Source organism: Dermochelys coriacea, chromosome 3 (genome assembly GCF_009764565.3).
Source record: "Dermochelys coriacea isolate rDerCor1 chromosome 3, rDerCor1.pri.v4, whole genome shotgun sequence".
In the NCBI taxonomy this organism is placed as follows: Eukaryota; Metazoa; Chordata; order Testudines; family Dermochelyidae; genus Dermochelys; species Dermochelys coriacea.
Window position 1 is genome coordinate 148,712,438 of NC_050070.1, and position 26,995 is coordinate 148,739,432.

The following is a 26,995-nucleotide window of genomic DNA, read 5'->3' on the forward strand; positions in this document are numbered from 1 at the left end:
GATTTTATTTCTCTGTATTAGTTAGAAACAGCAGTTTTCAGCAAGAGGTTAGATTTTAAGATCACAACATTTTTAGAGATACAAAGCTTGTATTTCTAGTCCTGCTAAGTAGTGACATATCAGACATCCCACCTGTCATTAGTCTGAGACTGAATATTGCTTGCTCTGGGAGATTCTGTATTTAGGGAAAAGAAAGGAACCATATATCTGGCAGGTTGTTTTGATTTTATTTTCAAGATCATCTCAGAGATTTGAAACAGTTCAAAGATTTGGAGCATTGATCATAATCCTGTGGGATATGGAATAGTAGTAGACAGAAAGCAAATATGGCAGTTAGTTGTGTGATTAAAGGCCATATTTTACATAGTCCTGCAGTTTATTTCATGGTTATCACTACCATTGCAGTGAGTATATTATGTATTTCAGTGAGTATATTATGTATTTCTGTCCACACCTTTTTTCTATGGAAATGGAGTTTTGTACCCCAATAGTAAGCTGTACAGATAATTATGTACATGAATGTAGTTCACTTGCTAGATGTCTAACAGATCTTGGTAATAATAATAATTAGTGTTGTTAAACCACTTTACCTTGCTGTATTCTGACTTATTTTAAGAGTTAGACACAAGGAAGCTCACCCCTAAAATTAGATAAAAATATAGTAGGTTAGAATGATTTAATAAGCCTCATTTCTATTTGTTTGAGTAATGCCTAGAGGACCTAACAGAAAATTGTGCCCTTTTGTGCTGGGTGTTGTTGTAAACACATAACAGATAGCCCCTTTCCTCAAAAAGGTCATAATCTAAATAGACACGGCAAACAAAAAAGGGAAAAAAATAAGTATTATCCCTGTCTTACTGATGGGGAACCTGAGAAACGGGAAGATTGAGACTTGCCTATGTAATAGAGGATTTTCTGTGGCAGAGTTGAGAATTGAATCCAGGTTTCCTGAGTCTCAGTCCAGTGCCTCAACCATAAGGTCTTTTTCCCTCTCATCCTTTTTCTTTTGCTTTCAAAGCTGCAGGACCCTGGGAGTAGTGTTTTTAAATACAAATTATCATTGTATGCAAATTATAAGATCTTTGCCAGATTATTAAAGAAGAAAAAATAACACACTACAGCTTGAAGTTAGTTCATTATAGCCTTTGAGTGAACTGCATTTTTTTTATATTCAGCTGGAAGTAACTAGGATTGTCACATGAAACTGGTATTTCTTTAACCCAGTTTTCACAGAACATTTTAAATAAAATATTTTATTAATACTTGTATTGTTCTGAACACACAATGTCTGGTTTATCAATAGTGTATGTTCAATGTCCCCTTGACAAAAATAGCTTGTTTCTACAGTAGTTCAGCATATGTACACTTGCCAGTCTTGCTTCTGTAAAATGGTGCATTGTCACCAAACAGTAATGCCTTCAGCTGTTGCTGTGTTAGTGTGTTGTGGGAAACCTGATAGTTCCCTAGATCAGGGAGTTATAAGACTATATTGCAAACCCAAGCATGCAAAAACCATGAGTTGGACTCTGCAAAAATCTTGTAATTTTTTAAAAAAGTAATATGACATTGTTTCACCTTCCTCCAATTTCTTTTTCACTACTTGCCCACCCCCAATTCAGGTAAAAATTCAACCATGAATAAACCCTTCCTGTTCACTCCATAAAGAGGATTCCACTTGCCATCTCCTCCCAAGGGTGAAGAGAACTGCCATTCTCTCTTCCTCTCTATCCTAGTATTGCCATCCATGGGTGTCCCAAAATCATGAGTCAAGTGCCAAGAAATCATGACTTTAAAAGGTTCCTTGATTTGCCTTCTGGTTTTTGAGTTTTAAGTTTCACCTAATTCATGTTGTCAAGTTTTTCTCCATAGACACGAGCTAGAACTGTTTGACTTGTTTTAACAAATGTTGAGAATCTCATCTAATCATACACCTCCTGGAGCTGAGACTTTAGTTAGCCACCTCCTCCCCACTTTCTTCTGCTTGTCATAATTTCCGGTCTTGTTTCCTAACACATCCTCCCCTTGCTGCCCTTAGTTCCTTTTGTTTCTGCTGCCTAGCCCTCACCTAGTAACTGAAGAGGCCACCATCTTCACTGAGGGCCACATGGCTTTAGGCCCACTGGAAAACACTGGAACATAACAGCCATCTTTGCTGGAGGCAGTCTTACTTTCACCTGTAAAGATTAAAGGGATTTGCTGTTGCTGGGGACAGTCTTTGTCTCATTGATGGTAATGGGAAATGGTGGCAATTTTGGGAAAGGGCCAAATTTTGCAAGACTGAAGGTAGAAATCAGAAATTCATGAGAACCCTTAATCCAGACACTGTGATGTGATAAAATTGTGAGTTGGTAACGTGAGACCTGAAAGGCGTTCTGGAAGGTTGTTTTGACAATCCCAGAATTTCCCCTATAATTGTCAATACCTTCATGAGACCGAAGATGTAGCCCACCAAGTGGCAGCTGAGGTGTGTGTGTGTCTTTCACTCAGCAAGTCACATTTATGGGCGAATTTCTGGTGATGCAACATATAGAAGACTGAACATGTGAGATAGTGGTGGACAGAATTCCTCTGGTGAATGCTGGCTTTCAAAACTGGGTATGTCAGGTATGCTAAACTGCCAGTGACATCCTGCCTGGAACTATGGATGCTGCCCTGGAATGCCTCATCAGTCTGGAGATCTTTTGTTTTTCCCCCAGACGTAACATCACACACTTAATTTTATTATGGCATTGCTTGATAGTACATTGGCTCCCGGCCAATGGGAGCTGGGGAGGGGCGGTGCTTGCACGCCTCCACCTAGGAGCCAGACCTGTTGCTGGCTGCTTACAGCATGCAGCGTGGTCCACAGTGCCAGGACAGGCAGGAAGCCTACCTTAGCACCCACTGCTGCACTGCTTACCAGGAACCGCCCGAGGTAAGCTTGCGCCCCAATCCCCTGCCCCATCCCTGAGCCCCCCCAAACCTGGAGCCCCTTCCTGCACCCCAAACTCCTCATCCCTGGCCCCACCCCAGAGCCTGTACCCCCAGCCTAAAACCCTGACTCCCTCCCGCACCCCAACCCCCTGCTCTAGCCCAGAGCCCCCCCACATCCTGAACCCCTCATTCCCAGTCCCACCCTGCAGCCCTCACCCCAGTACCCCAACCCTCTGCTCCAGCCCTGAGCCCCTCATCCCCAGCTCCATTGGGTTGTGGACATCAACAATTTTCTTCAGCTGAGTCACCAGAAAAAAAAGTTTGAAAACCACTGGTCCACAACATTTAAAATAAAATGTCCTAAGAAAATCTTGTATTAGTTGAAGGAGTTGAACTACTTAGCAAAACTTAAATTGAACTCTGTTTGTAAATTGTAATGCTGAATGAGTTAGTGTATACAAATTTCAGTTTTTCAGTAAAGTTCTCGAGCACATGCTGCATTTACATCCTTGGCATTGAGTCTGGAATTCCTGATGCTGAACAGTTATGAGACGTGCATTATTGTTTAATGTCTAAATCCTTATCAGTGGTATCAAAGAGTTAATTTCTTCTAATTTGAATCCAAGTGCCTGATTTATTGCTGTTAAGATTGGGCTTTAGGAAATAAATGCAGTACTGTGATGTGGTGTGGAAGTCTGCCCTTATGCTATTTCAGGAACAAATCCAAACCCCAAACCTGAAAAAAGACAATGCTACTACAGTCAAACCTGACTGAAGTGGTTTTCAGCATAACACAGAATAAGTGATATGTTTGGCCAACTATAGTATGTCAGTAATATGGCTGGACTCCATTCTAAGTGAAAATGGAAGACATATCTTATGTGGTTTCACCCTTCACTGGTCACTGAAAACAAATTTCTTTAAATAAAACAGGATCCTCTTTCTTTGTGACATTTCCTTGTCTTCAGTTTTTTCCTTCTCCTGAAGAAAGTTGATTGTGAGTACCTATGAAGAAAGTTTACTTTAGTGGTGAAATATGTTCCTTAAAACTGTCTATCAAAAAATTCCAGTCGAAGAAATAACAGCACCGAAAATCATCTACTATCCTTTACAAATATAGGAAGGTTAAATATATGTATTTTGTAGTGTATTTGGAGAGTGGTGAGCTCTTAAAAGCTGAATAGGTATCATTCTACTTATATCTGTTATGATATAATATTCAAATAATGAAAGTTTTCACATCAAGAGTGGATTCTGCAATTTGTAGGGATAAAGTATTGGTGTCAACACTTGTTCGATGTGCCAAAAGTATCTTTAGAAAGTGGTGAATCCTAGAGTAGTTATTGTAGAAAGCCACACTTCTGTGAAAACATTTAGTCATTGAGCCTGATTAAACATTTAAGGATGGGATTTTCAAAAGTGCCTAAGTGATTTGGAATCGGATTTGTTCTCCTTTCTAAGTCACTTAGGAACTGCCTTGCAGTTTGGACTACTGGGGTGTGAATAGCAGTACATGACAAAGTGCTGTGATGTAACAGCCCCGTTCGGACACTGTGGGTGCAAACTAAAGGGTTCCTAGTTCACATTAATGTAATCTTGTTTGAAAAGGATTTTACTTATGCAAACTAGGAATCTTTTAGTTCATTCCCACAACCTCCACATGGTAGTCTGAAATGCAGTGCAGTGCAGTGTAGACAAGCCCTTAGTTATCTTTGAAAATTTCACCCTAAATTTAACAGCTAAATAGTGAACTGCCTTATGCATGAATATTAAATCATGTTCTTGACTGTGTATGTAAGTAATATTCTGTCCTTGTTACTATTTTTATTCCTCTCCTTTGAGACAAATTAGTCTGAATTTGCTTTCTGGTGTCCCTGTTATATTCAAGTCCAAATCAAGACTTTCATCTTTTGCTGTCCCCCATTAGAAACTCTTCATTGCATCCAATATGTTCATCTCCTGCATACTTTCACTTAGACATTAATTCCATATGTGTGCTCTCCACCATGAGATGCACATCTTATGCACTCTTCCATCACCTGTCCATCCACTGAGACTGATATTCCTCTAAAACTCACTTCCCCTTTAACTTCCTTTCCTCTTATACAATGTGCACTGCAAGAGACACTGTACAGAATTCCTATGTGTGCTTCTATCCCTAGAGAAGGCAGGGCAGACTCCTTTTGCCTGGTCCCTGCTGAATGAGAAATGGAAGTCTTGCAGCTCATTACTCGCAGCTCACTAAAAAGAAATTGGGTAATTTCATGGTTGGATTTTTTTTCTACCCATGACAGGATGTCAGATTCCAGTACATGCAGTTAGACCAGATGGGTTTCTTTTGCTCCTTAAAACATAGACATAATTTGTGTCAGTGTGAGACAGAAGATCTTGCAAGAAAAACACTAAAAACAGCCAGCGTAAATGCAAGGTCCATGAAATGATTGATGTTGGTTGTTTTAAGGACTTGTTAAAAGCAGGGTGGGGGACCAGATATGGAGTGAGCTTTGGACAGGAGTACTTTGTGTGTATTCTTTATGAGCAATGTGCAGTCTCACCCTATTCATCACTACTACCTCACTGAAGAGCAGTTAAAGTAGTCAGAAATGAGGTGGTCTTCTTAACTAACTTTTCTCCCTCCCTTTATGTGTAAAAAAGAGAATTGGAAGGGAATGACAGCTTCTTCTGGCCCAATTCTTTCTTTTCCTCTCATGGATATCTGTTAAGAGAAGTGGGAGCTGGAAACCTTTTCTTCTCAGTCTCTTCCATCCCTCTCCTGAAAACTCCAGAAAACCTACTGAAGAGAACTGCTGGGGAAGAGATGGCTTGCTCCAGCCTTCAAATCTATGTCCTCTAACCAAAAGTGGAGAAAAAGGGGACTTTCGTAACTTAATAATACCTTGCTGGAGCAGAGACTCTGCTTAGGGCAGCCTTGCATGGCTTTAACTGCCACCACCTCCACCAGTGAAGGAAAGATTAAAGAGAAGTGGGCTGTCAGGCCTGACTCTGGCTTTCCTCTATTGGACATAGATCTCCTTTCACCAATGGTCCTTCAGCTTTGTTTTCAATTGAGCCCAAATACCACACAAAAATTAATAGCAATAGGGAAAAGGATAATCAATAAGAATCACCCTTATATAATTTTTTTTAAGACTGAGAGAGACTGCTTTTTAGAGCAGATGGAAGAAATAATATATAGAAAGGAGTAAAAATGTATAAATTGCTCTAATGAGAAGAGTAGAATAGTATTTTGGAGCTAAGATCTAGGATATTCATTGCAACGTTGGGTTGAAGTTGAAACAGACTTTCCGCTGATAAGTAGTAGATACATTTAAGTGATTTAAAATCCAGTACTGATTAGCACTATTAGTATTGTCTCCTAAATATTTACAATGAAAGGGGAAAATTTGTAACCTTTAATTGTAAATTATTATTATTCCTTATCTGTTTTTTAAAAGTGTTAGGTACAGAATGTAACTATTTACTTTTATAATATAGAAGCAACTCGGAGTTTTACTTTATGTAGAAGAGTAAGGACTTGTCTACTTGAAGGAAAAAGCCTGGAATAGCTAGTGCATTTTAAATGCACACCATACTTGTTTTGCACTAACTTCCCCATGAATTCCCCATGTGGACGAGCCCTAACTCTAATATATGTGATTCTTATGCCTTTTTAAAGAGATGTTCCGTTTTTATAGCTGATTTCTCTAAGAACATTACAGTCACTTCTGCAGCCTTCCATCTGCTTTCTAGCACACAGCTGGGTATCTGAACAAGTGCCTAAACTGATATGACTTACTCAACAAATTTACTTGTGTCTCAATAGTGCACTTAACAGTGGGTGGGTAGCCATAATAGGATGTAGGGCAACCCCTGATCTCTCATTGAGTCAGCAATTTTTGCAGTAAATAAAGCTTCATTTAAGTCTCTCCCCCCTTCCCCCCGAGACAGAGGAATAAAATTACCAAGCTATATCTTCATGTCTGTTAGGTGTGAGCCAAGATTGGAAGATTTATTTTCTCATGAACAAAATGATTGTTGCCAGTCCTCCAAACAAGTTACTATGTCATACAGCTTTGCAGGAGGCTGAAGTACAGTGGGGCTCATATACATTACAGAAATGACTAAAAGGACAGCACTGTTTTTGTGCCACCTACAAGTCCGCTAATAAAAAAAAAAATACCATTGGCAGTTGCCCAAAGATTTTAGCATATGATCAGCCTTGCAAGATGCCTGTAAAGAGCAACAGTGGTGCATCTCTATACCACCAATGCATCTAAAAAAGGGAAAGAGGAGGATCCGGGGAACTACAGGGTAGTCAGCCTCACCTCAGTCCCTGGAAAAATCATGGAGCAGGTCCTCAAGGAATCAATTTTGAAGCACTTCGAGGAGAGGAAGTGATCAAGAACAGTCAGCATGGATTCACCAAGGGCAAGTAATGCCTGACTAACCTAATTGCCTTCTATGATGAGATAAGTGGCTTTGTGGATGAGGGGAAAGCAGTGGACGTGTTATTCTTTGACTTTAGCAAAGCTTTTGATACAGTCTTCCACAGTATTCTTGCCAGCAAGTTAAAGTAGTATGGGCTGGATGAATGGACTGTAAGGTTGATAGAAAGCTGGCTAGATCGTCGGGCTCAATGGGTAGTGATCAATGGCTCCATGTCTAGTTGTCAGCCGGTATAAGTGGAGTGCCCCAAGGGTTGATCCTGGGGCTGGTTTTATTCAGTATCTTCATTAATGATCTGGAGGATAGTGTCCATTTCAATCTCAGCAAGTTTGCAGATGACACTAAACTGGGAGGAGTGGTAGATAAGATACAGAGGGACCAAGACAAATGAGAGTATTGGGCCAAAAGAAATTTGATGAGGTTCAACAAGGGCAAGTGCAGAGTCCTGCACTTAGGATTCAAGAATCCCATGCACTGCTACAGACTAGGGACCGAGTGGCTAGGCAGCAGTTCTGCAGAAAAGGACCTAGGGGTTACCGTGGATGAGAAACTGGATATGAGTCAACAGTGTGCCCTTGTTGCCAAGAAGGCTAATTGCATTTTGCACTGTATAAGTAGGAGTATTACCAGCAGATCGAGGGACGTGATCATTCCCCTCTATTTTTGCATTGGTGAGGCTTCATCTGGAGTACTGTGTCCAATTTTGGGCCCCACACTACAAGAAGGATGTGGAAAAATTGGAAAGTCCAGTGGAAGGCAACAAAAATGATTAGGGGGCTGGAGCATATGACTTATGAGGAGAGGCTGAGGGAACTGGGATTGTTTAGTCTGCGGAAGAAAAGAAGGAGGGGGGATTTGATAGCTGCTTTCAACTACCTGAAAGGGGATTCCAAAGAGGATGGATCTAGACTGTTCTCAGTGGTAGCAGATGACAGAACGAGGAGTAATGGTCTCAAGTTGCAGTGGGGGAGGTTTAGGTTGGATATTAGGAAAAACTTTTTCACTAGGAGGGTGGTGAAGCACTGGAATGGGTTACCTAGGTTAGTGATGGAATCTCCTTCCTTAGAGGTTTTTAAGGTCAGGCTTGACAAAGCCCTGGCTGGGATGATTTAGTTGAGGATTGGTCCTGCTTTGAGCAGGGGGTTGGACTAGAGGACCTCCTGAGGTCCCTTCCAACCCTGATATTTTATTATTTGATTCTATGAGGTGCACTTAAATCCCTTGCAGAGTTAAAGCCTGTATTTGTAGCTTCAGACTGCTACCACCTTGATACAACGATGATGCTTTTTTAAAAAAAAGTTTTTAGAACGGTCTGTTCCTTTCCACGGGACATCCATGATGTAGAGGATAAACCATCTGTAAAAGACGAGGCTTAGGTGGCTGCCTATAAGCAGGTTGATAGGGGAAGAATATATTCAAACTGACTAAGGCCTTGTCTACACTACCTCAGTAAGTCAACCTAAATTATACCACTCCAATTATGTGAATAACATAACTGGAGTCCATGCAGCTTAGGTTGACTTAGCTTACTCTTCTTGTTCTGGTGGAGTACCAGAGTCAACCAGAGAAAACTCTGCCATCGATTTAGCAGGTCTTCACTAGACCTGCTAAATCAACACCCCCTCTATTGATTATAGCAGCACCAATCTTCCAATAAGTGTAGACATGGCCTAGGTGTGGAGGTAAAAAGTTAACCAAAGAACTCCACCAGGTTCAATCTAGATGTAGAAGGGAGTTATGGCAGTGCAGGACTTGTGTGCATGGGGAGTGAGAGGGAGTGGACTTAAAAATAGCCTTTTCTGTCTAATACATTGTAATAGAATACTTTCTAAATATTGTGAGAAGAAAATGTTTTTCCTTCTAATCTTCTGTGCTGTCATACAGCTTGATTATGTTGAGCACCTTCTCAGGGATGCTTAGCATAACTTCATTTCTCTTGAATCCAGTGGAAGTTGAAGGCATTCAGCCTCCTGCAGATTCAAGGGTAATTAAAGATCTTTAAGAAGTTTAAATCTGTATTTTACGTAGAGGGCTTTGGGACATCATTTGGGACTGCCAAAGCCTAGTCTAAGGGCTGTTCTACACTAGAAAATTAGATTGACCCACCTATATCGCTCAGGGGCATGAAAAATCCTCACCCCTCAGTGACTGTATTAAGCTGACTTAAATCCCATGAAGACAGTGTTAGGTAGATGGAGGAATTTATCTGTTGACCCACCTACCATCTGTCGGGGAGGTGGTTTTACTATAGCCATGAGAACACCCTTCCTATCACTGTATTAAGTGTCTACACTGAAGCCCTACAGTAGCACAGCTTCAGCACTACACCTGTGCTGTTGTAGCGTTTTAAGTGTAGACATAGCCTCAGGAACAGTACAATTAGCTGTTAAAGGCAGACATTTGGAACAGTGCTGTGACTTTCCTTCTGGGAAAATGTGCTTGGTGAAGTGGTAACTGGGGGTAAAAGGGAGGAGAGAAAACTTTATAATAAAACCCTAACGGGAAAAAACAATACCTTGGTGTCATAGAGTCCCTGGGCGATGCTCTGGAACTGCTCCCTACGAAGCCAGTCAGGACTCTGGGGAAGTCTCCTTTCTGTGAGCAGACTGTCTCCAGGGCAAGAAGCTCACACAACTTCCACCTTCCTGGTTCTGACCTCGGAGCATTCAGCATCCTCTGCCCCTCCGTGCGCTTCCCACAGCGAGTCCGCCCAGGCGGGCTCCTGGGGAAGCCAGAGGGTTCTGCACCCCAACTTCGCAGTCAGACGTGACTCTCAGCCAGCCAGTAAAACAGAAGGTTTATTAGATGACAGGAACATGGTCTAAAACAGAGCTTGTAGGTGCAGAGAACAGGACCCCTCAGCTGGGTCCATTTTGGGGGGGCAGTGAGCCGGACAACCACGGCTCCACTTCACTCCATGTCTCCAGCCAGCCCCAAACTGAAACTCTCTCCCCCTCTCCTCCTCTGGCTTTGTCCCTTTCCCAGGCCAGGAGGTCACCTGATGCCTTTGTTCTCCAACTCTTTAGCTCTCACCTTGCCAGGGGGGAAGGGCCAGGCCATCAGTTGCAGGAAACAGGGTGTTGGCCATTCTCTGTGTCCAGACCTCTGCACACCCCTGCCCTCTAGGGCTCTGCAACGATCATACACCCTTATCCCACCACCTAGAAACTTAAGAACTGCATAGGGGAAACTGAGGCACCCCCACAATATTCAGAGGAAACATTAAGAACAGTCCTGCTTCGTCACACTTGGTCTATGCAACAAAAAAGTTTTTACGATTGTTTTGATGTGAAAATTCTAATACAAATATATCCAGCTGTATTTAATTGTGAAACAACTTATTTGAATATGCTTACTTCACATGAATTAAAATTTAAAAGAACCCAAATGTGTTTCACTTTTAAATTATTTGAAATTTAAAATGGGCAAGTTAAAATCAAAAGTGTAAGCTATATTTATAATATGTAATGTTATAATTTTAGTGCATAGGCTACTAGGCAAGACTAGACAAAGCAAATTTTAAGAATACTTTTCTAATTAAACTGTCCCTTGGTGCAGATCACTGTTTGTGTCTTGGCCTTGCTCTTGATTTTAACACCAGGAGAGGTATTTCTAATGGTTGTGGTTAAGAGCTTTAAGCCCAGCTCTGCTGATGTTCAGCTAACACCTGTTGTGGTGAAATGCTATTTTAGTTGTACACTCCCAGGATTAGTTTTTATGGACTGAAATAAACCCTTGTCGTATACTTGAATGAGCAGCTCTAGTCTCTGGAAAAGACATACTGAATGTGTGGTCTAAACCAACTGAAAAATATATGGGATATTAGATTAATAGTGGAAAATGGCACTACCTGTGTGTGCTGATCTCCCAAGCCAATACAAGAGAGTAAATCTCTTGTGCCCTGTCATTTTGATAATTTTAAGACTTCTGTTTTTTCTCTGTCACTTCAGGTGAACAATAATGAACACTTTTTAAAAGGTAGCTAATTAACTGAATGCTCCAATTTAAGTGTTCAAATAACAATTTGAAGAGATGGGAAAAATGACACCAGTGAAGTGATAATGGGGATATTTTTCCCCTTTTGACAGAAATTTTATAAAAAATTATGGCTTGGCAGAGCATCTGATCACACACCAAAAAACCACCTACTAAGCTGTTTTAAAAAGCAACACCTGGCAATATCTCTTGCAGAATCAGTTCTTGTGCAGTATTTATGAACTCTTTACCTGATTTAAAATCCAAAAGGAGGCAGTTAAAATTGTGATTTAAGTGGGACCAGAAAATATGTAAGACATAACCAAGGTAATGCCAATTTTTTCCCCACATAATATTGAAGGAGTCACACAAATAGGCAACTTGGAATACTAATCTGATATTTTGGGTAATAGAGCAATTGGATGTTTTTTCCCTTGCCCTGTGTTTATTTCTTTTTTTTTTTGGTGAAATTTTAACTAGCTAGCTACAGTCACCTTGAATCAGTTGATTCAAGTTGATTATTCTGAAAGAATCCCTTTTTTACTAAACGATTACTGGAAATGTATGAAATTATATTTTCAGAGAAGGAAGTGTAAACTGAGGGAGAGACATATTCAAGGTCTGTTAGCTTCACCTAATAGACTTCTGGGGCCACTGGTTTTAAAAACTGAGAATGCTGTGTGACAGGGTCAGGCCAGATGGCTACAGGAGAGTGATAGAAGGCAGCTATATTAGCCCCCGGTTAAGTTGGTCCCTTTTCCCTGGGCAAGGTAACAGGGAAGGTTCCAGAACAATAAGGAACTTTCTGAAAACAATTAAGGCAGACAGGCTGATTAGAACACCTGCAGCCAATCAAGAAACTGCCAGAATCAATTAAGACAGGCAGGCTAATCAGGGCACCTGAGTTATTAAAAAGGAGCTCACTTCAGTTTGTGGTGCATGGGCGAGGAGCTGGGAGAAAGACGCAAGAAGCTGAGAGCGAGAAGGCATACTACTGTAAGACTGGTTTCAGAGTAGCAGCCGTGTTAGTCTGTATTCGCAAAAAGAAAAGGAGTACTTGTGGCACCTTAGAGACTAACAAATTTATTAGAGCATAAGCTTTCGTGTGAGCTGTAGCTCACGAAAGCTTATGCTCTAATAAATTTGTTAGTCTCTAAGGTGCCACAAGTACTCCTTTTCTTTTTACTGTAAGACTGAGAAGTACAAGCATCATCAGACATCAGGAGGAAGGTCCTGCGGTGAGAATAAAGAAGATGTTGGGAAGAGGCCATGGGGAAGTAGCCCAGGGAGTTGTAGCTGTCACGCAGCTGTTACAGGAGCCACTGTAGACAGCTGCAATCCACAGGGCCCTGGAACCCAGAGTAGAGGGCGGGCCCGAGTTTCCCCCCATCCTCCCCAACTCCCTACTTGATACTGGAGGAGTTGACCTGTACTGTGGGTTCCACCAGAGGGGAAGGTCTCTGGCCTGTTCCCCGATCCACAAGGTGGATCAGCAGAGACTGCAGGGATTGTTCTTCTTCCTTTTCCCCATGCTGGCCAGCAATGAGGCTAACTGAGTGAACGGCAGATTTGAGCCATGAAAGTGGCCAAATTGAGGGCTGCTCTGAACCTCTGAGGCGAGCAAATACGCCAATAAGCGCAGGACCCACCAAGGCAGAGGAGGAACTTTGTCACAGCTGTTACAAATAACTGGAATTTAATTCATTTTGACTACACAGTATAAATCATGGATTTTTTACTGGAAATAGTGAGAGGTTGTACTTGTTTTAATACTGTTGTTCCAATACAAAAGTTAATCCCCTTTGCAGTCTTTAACTGCAAAGATGTATGTGTATTTTTCTAAAATGTTTAAATCTAAGTGAAAAAATGTACAATCAATTTCCTGCTAAAAGTATTACAAGCACAATAATGTAGAAAAAATAGGAATTTTTAAGAACTAATTACTTTCAGAACCCTACTAATAAATTATTTTCTAGATTTGTAGCTGAAGTACTGGGTTTTCATCCAAAATCATTTTAATTTTTTTTTTAAGTTCTGAATTAAGTTTAGTGCTTCTGAAAGTGAGGCATTAACAGATGTGTTGAGTGCAGCTTCTGGCAGTTACGGGCAAAGTGTCTGCAGCACCCTTTATGTTCGTTTGCTCCCTGTTGAGCAATTCTTCTGTCTTTGAGATGTGGAGCAAGCAGGAGGTGAGGCTAACGACCACTAAAAGATTTTCGCTTGTTCCCTAAATGAAGATTCAGAACCTGGTGGGTTTTTTTTTAATGTGGAAAGCTAATGTACTAACTGTATCAACTGTACTGTAATGTACTGAAGAAATAAATATATTAACACAACACAACAACGGTACATTATGGGTGCTACAAGGCTCGGTTTAAAAATGCTGTAGTGTTAGGGATTAATCTTTTTGAACTAAACTGATGTACTTGGCACTCAGTATTAAGGGGCATATATGTAGTTATCTTTCAGTAGACGAGAAGTGGTAGTGCTACATCACAGAATTTTCTATCACAAGCTAGCTGAACAGTAAATCTAGGGAGTAAAGGAATGGCATAATAGCATGCAAGAAGAGACTTGACTGCATCCATAGAACATTGGAGGTAATTTCTTCTGAGATGGACATCTCACATTAGAGAAGCCATTTGCCTGAGTACAAGGCCATGTTCTCAAAGGGATCAATGAAAATCAAAACTTTATGCATAAAGTGGATGTGATCGAAAATGAGGCCCAAATAATCTGAAAATTGTGAGAGTCCTAGAGAAGATAGAGCAAAAACCCTTCAGTGACTAGTCTTTTTCTTAAATGGATTATAAACCTCTGAGAGAGAATCTCTTCAAGTCATCAAATTTCATTTCTGCCCAGAGACTGCTTCTCTCTGTCTAAAGACTGTGCTTATGTCCTTTTAAATTATCCTTACAAGAAACATAATGCTTATAACAGCTATTTGTGGGGCATTTACATTTTCAATATATGAGTGGATTTACACTGCCTATATGCTACATCTCTCTAAGGAGATAACACTCTTAAATGTTGAAAGTCAGCTATGCCAAATAGGATGAGAATTTGTAATAGTGTATCTAGAATAACATGCAGTGACATTCTACTGGAAAAATCTTCACAACTATAGAAGATATGAAGGTTTTATAGCAAATAAGATGTGATGAATATTGATGTTTACATCTTCTGCTCAGATTGTTTTACACACAAAGTGACCTTATTCCTGTAAGTAATCAGCTTATTTCTGTTCAAGACAGCAAATCTTTAGAGATGCTCAATTTTTTTCATATTGGTATGAATCATCAATGATGATACATTAAATGAAGTATTAACTGCATCTCTTGTGCAGTACTTGTGAAGATGAGAAATTAATAGAAGGTGCTCAAGGTACCATATTGAGTGGTGTAAATTCCCAAATAGTTATTTGGAAATACCATATGTCATGCCAGTGTACTGTAGTACAATCTCTTTATCATGAAAGTTGAACTCACAAATGTAGAATTTTGTACAAAAAATAACTGCATTCAAAAATAAAACAATGTAAAACTTCAGAGCCTACAAGTCCACTCAGTCCTACTTCTTGTTCAGTGAATCGCTCAGACACACACGTTTGTTTACATTTGCAGGAGATAATGCTGCCCACTTCTTGTTTATAATGTCACCTGAAAGTGAGAACAGGTGTTTGCATGGCTCTGTTGTAGCCGGTGTTGCAAGGTATTTATGTGCCAGATATGCTAAACGTTTATATGCCCCTTCATGCTTTGATTTGTAGGCTGTCAAGTTTTACATTGTTTTGAGTGGTTATAAAAAGAAATTCTACACTTGTAAGTTATGTATAAAAAAATACAGCATATCCTCCCCATAGTCACAGCACTTATTCTTTAAGTGTCAAATAAATTAACTGAGAATTTACAAGTAAATTTCTTAATTAGTTTAGGAGTTAGTTATTTTAAAATGTATAACATCATGAGAGAATGGATAAAAAAGTGTCAAGTATCTTTTAATTCAGTTTCATTTAGTCTAGGAGGACTACAAACATTAAAATGACTTACTCATAACCCTATAATTGTTGCAAAGTAATACAGGGCAGAGTTAAGGTTGTATAGGTGCCCAAATTGTGCATTTTCATACCTTATCATGCTTGGATTTGTTAAGTTTAAACTCTGACTTTCCTGGGAAAGAGAGAGAATTCAAGCTCTAAGACAAACAATTGGTTAATACACATCCAAATTCCATGACACTAAATGCGTACACTATTAAACTAAGCTAGCTGTTGGAAAGATTTAATAGTGAGCTGTAGCTCACAAAAGCTTATGCTCAAATAAATTTGTTAGTCTCTAAGGTGCCACAAGTACTCCTTTTCTTTTTAATAAAAATAAGATATGTACTGGGATAATTATGTAAAATTAAGCTAATGATGTAAGTACAGCTAAAAATGAAAAGATTTCTTGTGAATTGCCAGATGTGCTGTAACTAATGTATTATTTTCCACAAAAATTTTAGTCGCTAAGCAACAAAATATTTTGATTGTATTTAAATCTCTATTTAAACTATTTTCTGCACTTAAATAGAGTGCTGCTATAAACTGGAATGGCAAAAAAGATTCTTTATAAACCCAACAAAAATAGTAAATACAGTCAGTGTAACTTAAGGGTGTTCTATTTAAAAATATCTTTGGTAATAGTTGTATACAATATAGTTGTATGGTTTATTTTAGTTGTTCTTAGTGCCTTCATAGAATCATAGAATATCAGGGTTGGAAGGGACCCCAGAAGGTCATCTAGTCCAACCCCCTGCTCAAAGCAGGACCAAGTCCCAGTTAAATCATCCTAGCCAGGGCTTTGTCAAGCCTGACCTTAAAACCTCTAAGGAAGGAGATTCTACCACCTCCCTAGGTAACGCATTCCAGTGTTTCACCACCCTCTTAGTGAAAAAGTTTTTCCTAATATCCAATCTAAACCTCCCCCATTGCAACTTGAGACCATTACTCCTCGTTCTGTCATCTGCTACCATTGAGAACAGTCTAGAGCCATCCTTTTTGAAACCCCCTTTCAGGTAGTTGAAAGCAGCTATCAAATCCCCCCTCATTCTTCTCTTCTGCAGACTAAACAATCCCAGCTCCCTCAGCCTCTCCTCATAAGTCATGTGCTCTAGACCCCTAATCATTTTTGTTGCCCTTCGCTGTACTCTTTCCAATTTATCCACATCCTTCTTGTAGTGTGGGGCCCAAAACTGGACACAGTACTCCAGATGAGGCCTCACCAGTGTCGAATAGAGGGGAACGATCACGTCCCTCGATCTGCTCGCTATGCCCCTACTTATACATCCCAAAATGCCATTGGCCTTCTTGGCAACAAGGGCACACTGCTGACTCATATCCAGCTTCTCGTCCACTGTCACCCCTAGGTCCTTTTCCGCAGAACTGCTGCCGAGCCATTCGGTCCCTAGTCTGTAGCGGTGCATTGGATTCTTCCATCCTAAGTGCAGGACCCTGCACTTATCCTTATTGAACCTCATTAGATTTCTTTTGGCCCAATCCTCCAATTTGTCTAGGTCCTTCTGTATCCTATCCCTCCCCTCCAGCGTATCTACCACTCCTCCCAGTTTAGTATCATCCGCAAATTTGCTGAGAGTGCAATCCACACCATCCTCCAGATCATTTATGAAGATATTGAACAAACGGGCCCCAGGACCGACCCCTGGGGCACTCCACTTGACACCGGCTGCCAACTAGACATGGAGCCATTGATCACTACCAGTTGAGCCCGACAATCTAGCCAGCTTTCTACCCACCTTATAGTGCATTCATCCGGCCCATACTTCCTTAACTTGCTGACAAGAATGCTGTGGGAGACCGTGTCAAAAGCTTTGCTAAAGTCAAGAAACAATACATCCACTGCTTTCCCTTCATCCACAGAACCAGTAATCTCATCATAAAAGGCGATTAGATTAGTCAGGCATGACCTTCCCTTGGTGAATCCATGCTGACTGTTCCTGATCACTTTCCTCTCCTCTAAGTGCTTCAGGATTGATTCTTTGAGGACCTGCTCCATGATTTTTCCAGGGACTGAGGTGAGGCTGACTGGCCTGTAGTTCCCAGGATCCTCCTTCTTCCCTTTTTAAAGATGGGCACTACATTAGCCTTTTTCCAGTCATCCGGGACTTCCCCCGTTCGCCACGAGTTTTCAAAGATAATGGCCAAGGGCTCTGCAATCACAGCCGCCAATTCCTTCAGCACTCTCGGATGCAATTCGTCCGGCCCCATGGACTTGTGCACGTCCAGCTTTTCTAAATAGTCCCTAACCACCTCTATCTCTACAGAGGGCTGGCCATCTCTTCCCCATTTTGTGATGCCCAGCACAGCAGTCTGGGAGCTGACCTTGTTAGTGAAAACAGAGGCAAAAAAAGCATTGAGTACATTAGCTTTTTCCACATCCTCTGTCACTAGCTTGCCTCCCTCATTCAGTAAGGGGCCCACACTTTCCTTGGCTTTCTTCTTGTTGCCAACATACCTGAAGAAACCCTTCTTGTTACTCTTGACATCTCTTGCTAGCTGCAGCTCCAGGTGCGATTTGGCCCTCCTGATATCTTTCCTACATGCCCGAGCAATATTTTTATACTCTTCCCTGGTCATATGTCCAACCTTCCACTTCTTGTAAGCTTCTTTTTTATGTTTAAGATCCGCTAGGATTTCACCATTAAGCCAAGCTGGTCGCCTGCCATATTTACTATTCTTTCGACTCATCGGGATGGTTTGTCCCTGTAACCTCAACAGGGATTCCTTGAAATACAGCCAGCTCTCCTGGACTCCCTTTCCTTTCATGTTAGTCCCCCAGGGGATCCTGGCCATCTGTTCCCTGAGGGAGTCAAAGTCTGCTTTCCTGAAGTCCAGGGTCCGTATCCTGCTGCTTACCTTTCTTCCTTCAGCCCAACAAAAGGTTATTGAACGAGAGAGTGATGTGATAGAAACTTGATAATAAGTAAAAGAGCACATCCTTCAAAATGCAAGTGGAATATGAGTGGTGTTAGTTTTTGAATTACAATGTTTATGTTGACTGGTGAATATCTGTGGAGAGATGTGCTGTTTTGATTTTTTGTTTTCTATGTATTTTAATAGGAAGGACACCTGCAGTCTAGATAGGCATTTATGTTGTATTTTAAACCAAACTCAGTAAATAACCTCTGTTTGCCAAAACAGAGATTTACAAGTTCACATACAAAATAGCTGAACAAAAAATCTTAATATAAACTGACTTGCTGTGTTATGGACCAGGACAAGATAGGAATCTGCTATCAGAACCAAACTTGCGGTTACAATTAAACCTTTCTCTAAGACTCACTGATGTATACCTTAAACACTTCTCATTCCACCACTCAGATGGATTTTGCATTTGAAACTGTTTTTGTAGTAGTTTGGGTCTCTCACGGCTATGGTTGTCACAATGACAAATGTTCTATATTTTGCATTTTAACATTTACTATTAGCCATGTTTAAACATAATGTGAAGTATGGTGTATTCATTGATGGAAAAACTTTGTTAATGGAGAGTTAAGGTTGCCTGGTAATACCTCGTGCCCTTCCGGAATGTTGAATTCAGCAAAACTCTGAACCAGGAAATAGAGTTAAGGTTCAAACCTTAAATCTGCCTCCCCTCCCTACTGACAGTCAATAACCACGGGGAATTCTCTGCATGCACTCCAGGTGCATTCACTATTAGGTGTAGCGGTATTGAATGGCTGAGGGATTAGTTGGAACAGCTCAGCAGAGCTGTGATTGTGATATTAAGAGACCGGGGAGGGAGGCTGTGTCCCTCCCCCTACCTCCATCTGTATGCATGATCAAAGGAAACAAGTGCATGTGTGCCTTGAGAGATCCAGTGTGCTTCACTTCAGCACTCAGTTCTATCGGCTGAGTCAGTAGAAGTGCACAGGGGTGGTCTTGCCATGTCGATTGTCAGCAGTGAGGTGGGATATGAGTGGTCTGTGGGTTTAGTCATAAGTGAAAGTAATAGTGTTAGTTGTCATGGTGGGCATAAGGGTGAAGGGGTTGTAAAATTTAGCAGATGTGATCATGTTTCTGTGCGTGTTTCTAAGTGTGTATAAAGCAGGTGTAAATATCTCCTGTTTTAACTTTTAAGTTAAACTCTCAACTTAACTTCTCATGCAATGGATTTTTCGAGGCCTTTGGTGTCTTAGAGGGATGCTGTGTCAGTTTATGGAGCAAGGCCCAGATCTTGCAAAGATATGCTTGAGTAAAAGTGCAAGTGAGGTAGTTCCATTGAGCTCACTGGATCAACATGTGCATAATTGATTGCAGGATTGGGCCCCCCTTTTTAACAAGATACATTGTTACCAATACTTTACATTAACCCTGAAAGGCTCTTTAAATGAATTTTTCACAATTGATGCTGGTTGTTTCCCTTTCGCCTTCATTCATTCCATTGTATGAAAAGAAATTAGTCTTTCATGTCTGTTTCTAGTTCATTTTGCTTTCAACATCAGTACTTCAGTTTTTGGGTTACAAATACTGCGTGGGAATATTTAAATGCGACCAAGCCTCTTCTAAAGGAAACACTTATGATCAAGTTTCATAAAAACTTTTACCATATTTAAATTTGAGGTCTACACCTCTCTGGAAGTGTGCTTTTAAGATCAGATCAGATTTTCCCTAATTTCATTTTCTCCTTCTGGTTCTCAGGATCATATTCAGAGTTGTTTTTTCCTTGTTTCTAAAATGTAGAAAGACCCTTTCCCAGAGACTTAAAAATAAATTAACTGTACAGTAGATGTAAAAAAAATGACACCCACCAAAAGTGAAATAACAGGTGTGTGTGTGTTACCCAACGGAAAAAAACAAAGAATTTTGTTCACTTGAGCCCAGCCATATACTCCCTCACAGGTCTTGTTAACCTACAAGGGTTTTTTTTGTTTTTTGTTTTTTTACACAATGCTTGCCTTGTAAAGAGAGGTCATGGTGTGTCTTGGTTTCTTTTTACAAGCATGAAAATACCTCTCTGCCACAAGTGAAATAATTTACGAAAACTTTCACTTTGCTTTTGTTTTTATTGATATAGTGTTCCAGTATAAATTACCTGGATGAATTAGTGAAACAGTTTCATAATTAGTCATTCGTGGGGATAGTGTTCTAGTTCATTTGTGTGTGATGCTTATTTTTAAATGTGCTTGATTCTGGTGATTTAACATGGCAGAGCTTTAGAAACCCTTTCAAAGTAAAAACTTTGCCTGGGCAAGTAGCCTAGTGGGAACAGGGAACAAGTGGCTCTTTCACTTGAGGTCACAAGAGAAAAAAGTAGCATAACAGCCTCAAGCTCTCCAATTACTTTAGAATCCAAATGTCCTGTTCTTTTAAAAGGGATGAGAAGGAAAGCACAAAATATCCTAGACACCACTATTCTTGGCGATGATTCTAGGGGCAGTGGGCAAGGCAGCTGCCTTGGGCACCAACTTCCAGAGAACACCATACCTCCAGACACTAAGGATTTTTTGGTGAGTGGAGGTTAGACTTTTTTGTTTTTGTTTGTTTGTTTTGCCCGGACGCTGGAGCAGCAATTAATCTTTTTCCACCCTGACTGGTAAAATTGCTTCAGGCCGTTCCTGATTCTTCTGTAGGAGTAGAGGAGCAAGACAGTAGAATGGCACAGATGTTGCATCTCCGTAGAAAGGAGGAGAGGGAAGAGCAGGGTTGCTGGAACTGTTGCTGTTCATTTAGTGGAGTGGTATTAAGAAGCATGTAGAGAAGAGTTCCTGGGAGGCTGACGGTCTCTTGCACGTCCAGGAGGGCTTGTTGTTTATTTGGGGCAAGGTGGGAGTCCTAGAACTCTTTAATGGGGTTGATACAAAGTATGCTAGCCTTGTTGAAGATTATTTGCATTAGCATGCCCCCATTCCCAAAGCCGCTGCTTTATTATTTGTCATAATGTCTCCCTACTCCCAAATAGTAATTGTTGTACTATTTCTGATTGGAAATCATCTTTTCCATTATTTATGCTTCAGAGTAGCAGCCGTGTTAGTCTGTATTCGCAAAAAGAAAAGGAGTACTTGTGGCACCTTAGAGACTAACAAATTTATGCTGTCATCTAAACCAAAGTGCCACGTTGTCTGTTGCTGAAAATCTAGTTATCTGCTGTATTAGTATTTTCATTTTTCATTTTATAAGTATGGAAGAAAAAAATTATCAAGATTCCTTGTTGGTTGGAGAAGAGTTCTCTTTGCTGGGGAGAACTGAAGCAGTGATTTTTCTCTTTTTAAAATGTACAAAAAGTTACATAGCTTCGTTGGTCTTTCCATTTTTTCTCTCCTTCCAACCGCTGATTCCCTTATTTTTTTTCTTTTTTCTGTTTAATTTCTAAAATGAACATAATGAAGACTTCTTATGAAGATTCTTTTTCAATGAGCAGATTTTTTTCTGAAATTGTTTTATTAAGCAGTTTTCTTAATTTACAGTAAGTAGCACAGTACAGGAAAGTATGTTATGTATGGTTTTTTCCAAGTTTGATTTTTTTTTTTATTGTTTCAAGGTATATTATTTTAAAATATAGTAAGGTGAATTAATGTCTGGTTTTAGCCACAGGTGGAACTATAAAGCCCTAAGATTGCCCAGAATAATTAGAATAATTTATTTTATGGTATATTTGGAGTACATACTCAGTGGGAATGTGAGGACTGCCCAATACTTACTAATACACATTCCAAAGCTATTCTTTAAAACTCCAAGTATAAACAGTAGTATCTTTAAATGATTTCTTTTTTTCATTTCATTGTACTTTTTTGAACATCGTAATTAGACAGTGAAAATGAGTAACTGTGAGCATTTGTAGGTTTTGGCATGAGACTGAGCTGAGTGTTAACAGTGTTACACGTAAACCAAAGTGAAAGTAACACCTGTTTTCCAATTGTTCACTGCAATTACAGTATATTACAAAAGGTTGCTTTGTGCACAACGTATTTTAATTAAGAAAATCACAGGAGAATTTACCATGTCTGTGTTCCAATAGTATTAGAGTGTACCTGATGTTTTTTTTGTTTTAACTTTGAAACAACCCAGGATTGTTAAGTCAAAGTTCTCCCAGGCCAATGGCTTATTGGCCTGAGGAAGTTAAAGTATGTCAGTTTCATAGCTAATAGTACACAAGAGACTTGCTCCAAATGCCAGTGCAGAGAGGAAAAAAAAGGGGCTGAGTACTCCCCACCCACTGCAAAATGGGATACCCAGATTGCTGGTTGGTGGGGAGAGAGGGCCAGGCTTCAAAGGGCTGCTACTCCCCACCACAATACAAGGGAGGACGGGGGGGGAGCCTTGGTTCTGCCTCTCGTAAACCAACCAGCACAACTGAGCATGAGTGATGAGTGAAGTTAATCTGCTGCTGGACAAAGGCTGTCAGATTGTTGTCCTCTTGGAGCTGTGGGAGAGCCAGGGAAGGAATTATGACTAACAACTACTTCCCTGTACTGTTTCTGGGACAGCATAGCTATTCATCTTTACCTTACTCAGGGTGACACACAGGCTTGTCTTCACTACCAGCGGGTGTTGATTTAGCGGGTCTAATGAAGACCTGCTAAATTGATGGCAGAGTGCTCTCCGGTCGACTCTGGTACTCCAGCTTCCCAAGAAGAGTAAGGTAAGTCAACCAGAGAGCGTCTCCCGTCGACGCAGCGCAGTGAAGATGCTGGGGTAAGTCAACCTAAGCTACGTTGACTCCAGCTACGTTATTCATGTATCAGGAATAGTGTAATTTAAGTCGACTTACCCCGGAAGTGAAGACAAGCCCATAAAGTCTCAGTCTAGGCCTAGGTGAAGTCATAACTATTGCTACTTCTAGAGTATTAATAGTTGACTGACAGGGAGAGATGTAGTTTTGTGCCTCTGAAGAAGATATATTGATGTCTGTTTATTGTTTTGTCTACAAATTACTGTTGCACACTGTGAAATGAAGTGTTGCCCTTGTGCAAATTTTAATGCCTGAAAGTGTACTTAGGAATGTTCAGTTGCTTAATCATTTTGGGTTGTGGGGTTTGTGTTTATATTCCCACATTTGGGAACCTTGGATTTAGCTGAAATACTTTTCACTGAGAAATTTATATTGACATCTATCACCAACTAGTTAAAACTTTTTTAGTAAAAATAAAATGCGCAAACAGATACCAGAACAGAAGCATACCACCATTTGACACCAGACTGGAAAGGACTAAAGCTATCAATATGGAATCAAGTGTGTTGAGGCAACTCTGGCTACCACTTTCTTAATTACCTCCCCGAAAAATTGTAGGTTAGAGATTGGATGATAACTGGTGAAGTTGTTGGGATGAAGAGAGGGCTTTCTGAGTAGTGACCTCGCGCTGTTTCTTTAAGGGCAGCTGTCACTCAGCTTCATTATAGAGAGAAGTAGGATGGACTAAAAACTCCTCACTAGCCTACAGCCATGAGAGTCAAGTTTGTAGCTCAGTAATGATTGACCATAGTGTTCTCAGCACATGTAGCATAATCCTCAGTGAAAGAAAGTGGACAATACCTCACCATTGAAGATGGCATATATAAAATCTTCTGCTTAGATTCATCTCCCATGTCACTAAACAAATCAGCCCAGGGAAGAATGATATTTTCAGCTAACAGGTAGAAAACTAGACACAACAAGAAACTGGATTCTTGCGTAGAACAAAACAAGTAAAATTCACTAGATTACCAACAACTCTGATAAATTCTGCTGAGCACAACTTTGTTTATACTGTAACACCAAATAACTACTTTTTTTGCTTGTGTCAGAGCCACTATTTAGGGAAATAAATAAAAAGCCCTCCTTCTTGTAATCACTTTCCATGCGTTTTTTCACCACTTGTTCCGTCTTGCTTCCTTGTTGATTCACTAGTCCCAAGTTCTATTCTTTGTGCGCGTGCGCTCATGCTCACTCACACACACACACCACCAGATGAACTTTATTCAGATGGAATGGCATAGCAATAAAATATTTGGTCCAGTCATTTTTGGTCCATTGTTATTTAATAGACCAGCAAATGTGCATACATATAATGTCTTGAATTTGCCAATAAAATACCATGATAGAAAATTTGAATTGCAGAATAGGTTACAGTTTGGGCAGACCTGCTTGAACAAGTGAGATATGTTGAAAATTACCATTAAATCTCATTTTTTTAACCACTTTTAAAATAAATTTTAACTTTTCTCTCCCCCCCCCCCCATCTCCCCCTTAGTGTTTACTTTCACAACCTAAATTCTGGGCCATTCAAACTTCAGCCTTACTTCTCCGGACAAAGCTTGAGAAAGGAAGCACTCGTCGAGTAGAACGAGCGATGACGCAGACTCAGGTAGGTGGTCCATTGTTACAACCTCCAATCCTCATACACATTCTCTTGCAAGCATTTAGACAGCCAACTTTGAAAGAGCTGGTATTTTTCAAAGAATTTAATTTTGTAAATAATGTAAAAAAAATGTTTTAAGCCTTTGGAAGGTTGAAACCAGAATCTGTTTCCTTAACTTTTCATCTTTCTGTGACATTGAAATGGTTATTTTGTAATGGTTTGTGAATGCAAAACCTATTAGCCAACAAAACCCACAAAACATTTCAATTGTGAGGTATGTTTACCTATAATTCTAGAGAACTTTTCTGTGGAGAATTTTTTAAAATAGTCTGCCATCTTTACAAATTTAAACTTGGTTCATGTCCATAGTCAGCAAGCATTTCCCATGGATCTGTTTCAGGCGAGGGCAAACTTTTTGGCATGAGGGCCGCATCAGGTTTCTGAAATCATATGGAGGGCTGGTTAGGGGAGGCCTATCTGAGGCCCCCTGCTTCTTGCCCTTTGACTGCCCCCCCCCCGGGACTCCTGCCCTATCCAACCCCCACTGTTCCCTGTCCCCTGATGGCCCCCTGGGACTCCTGCCCCATCCATCCCTCCCTGTCCCCTGACTGCCCACAGACCTCCCACCCCTGACTGCTCCCTGCTGCCCCATCCATCCCCTCTTCTCATTCCTGACTCCCCACCCCACAAGGACCCCTGCCCCATCCAACCACTCCTTCTCCCTAACCCCCCATGGAATCCCTGCCCCTGACTGCCCCTCAGTGCCCCATCTACCCCCTCCTTCATGGCTACCCCCCCCGGGACCCCTTTGTGGCTCCAGGCCAATGGGGGCTGCAGGAAGTGGTGCAGGCCGAGGGAAGTGCTGGCCGCCCTTCCCACAGCCCCCATTGCCCTGGGACTGCGAACCGCAGACAGTGGGAGCTGCGAGCAGCCGAACCTGCGGATGCTGCAGGTAAACAAACTGTCCCGACCTACCGGGGGCTTTCCCTGGCATGCCGCGTGCCAAAGGTTGCCGATCCCTGTCTTAGACCATTATATTAGATACATTTTTTTATTATGTAGGTCAGCACCACAGATAACTACATGGAAATCTTGAGCAGATTTATTTCTTAAATGTCAGTTAAGAATTTGATTTGATTAGGCCAGAGTTAGCAATAAAATTAGAAGAACAGTGTGATATAAGCCTCCCAGATTTTTATGCCTAGACCCAAAGGGTATTGGTTCAAAATTATTGGGGTGGAATGAAGTGGGGAATGTTGTAATAAAGGTATTAGAATCAGTGAAAAAACCTTGTTAATGTAGAAATAATGAAGAAAAATAAGGGTCATTTGTTTGTAGGTAAAGGTCCAGAAAATACAAAAGGAATGGAATGTACACTAACCATCTAAAAAGCAAAGGAGTACTTGTGGCACCTTAGAGACTAACAAATTTATTTGAGCATAAGCTTTCGTGAGCTACAGCTCACTTCATCGGATGCATTCAGAGGAAAATACAGTGGGGAGATTTATATACACAGAGAACATGAAACAATGGGTTTTATCATACACACTAAGGAGAGTGATTTCTTAAGATGAGCTATTCCCAGTGGGGGGCGGGGGGAGAAAACCTTTTGTGGTGATAATCAAGGTGGGCCATTTCCAGCAGTTAACAAGAACGTCTGAGGAACAGTGGTGGGTGGAGGGGGGGAAATAACATGGGGAAATAGTTTTACTTTGTGTAATGATCCATCCACTCCCAGTCTCTATTCAAGCCAAAGTTAATTGTATCCAGTTTGCAAATTATTTCCAATTCAGCAGTCTCTCGTTGGAGTCTGTTTTTGAAGTTTTCTTGTTGAAGAATAGCCACTCTCAGGTCTGTAATCGAGTGACCAGAGAGATTGAAGTGTTCTCCAACTGGTTTTTGAATGTTATAATTCTTGACGTCTGATTTGTGTCCATTTATTCTTTTACGTAGAGACTGTCCAGTTTGACCAAATGTACATGGCAGAGGGGCATTGCTGGCACATGATGGCATATATCACATTGGTAGATGCGCAGGTGAATGAGCCTCTAATAGTGTAGCGGATGTGATTAGGCCCTATGATGGTATCCCCTGAATAGATATGTGGACAGAGTTGGCAATGGGCTTTGTTGCAAGGATAGGTGCCTGAGTTAGTGGTTCTGTTGTGTGGTTGCTGGTGAGAATTTGCTTCAGGTTGGGGGGCTGTCTGTAAGCAAGGACTGGCCTGTCTCCCAAGATCTGTGAGAGTGATGGGTCATCCTTCAGGATATGTTGTAGATCCTTGATGATGCGTTGGAGAGGTTTTAGTCAGGGGCTGAAGATGATGGCA

General features: G+C 40.8%; 1 protein-coding gene across 4 annotated transcripts in view; it reads left to right on the forward strand.

The window, feature by feature from the left end:
- The window catches only part of TTC27 (tetratricopeptide repeat domain 27), a 203,123-nt gene that overhangs the window by 93,621 nt on the left and 82,507 nt on the right, over positions 1-26,995 (forward strand). For 2 of the 4 annotated variants that reach the window (XM_038397195.2, XM_038397194.2), the window contains exon 10: positions 24,559-24,672. The exons of the other annotated variants lie outside the window; for them this stretch is intronic. In XM_038397195.2, coding sequence (XP_038253123.1) covers positions 24,559-24,672 — 114 coding nt within the window. The remainder of the gene's footprint in view (positions 1-24,558; positions 24,673-26,995) is intronic. 4 annotated transcript variants of the gene reach the window in all.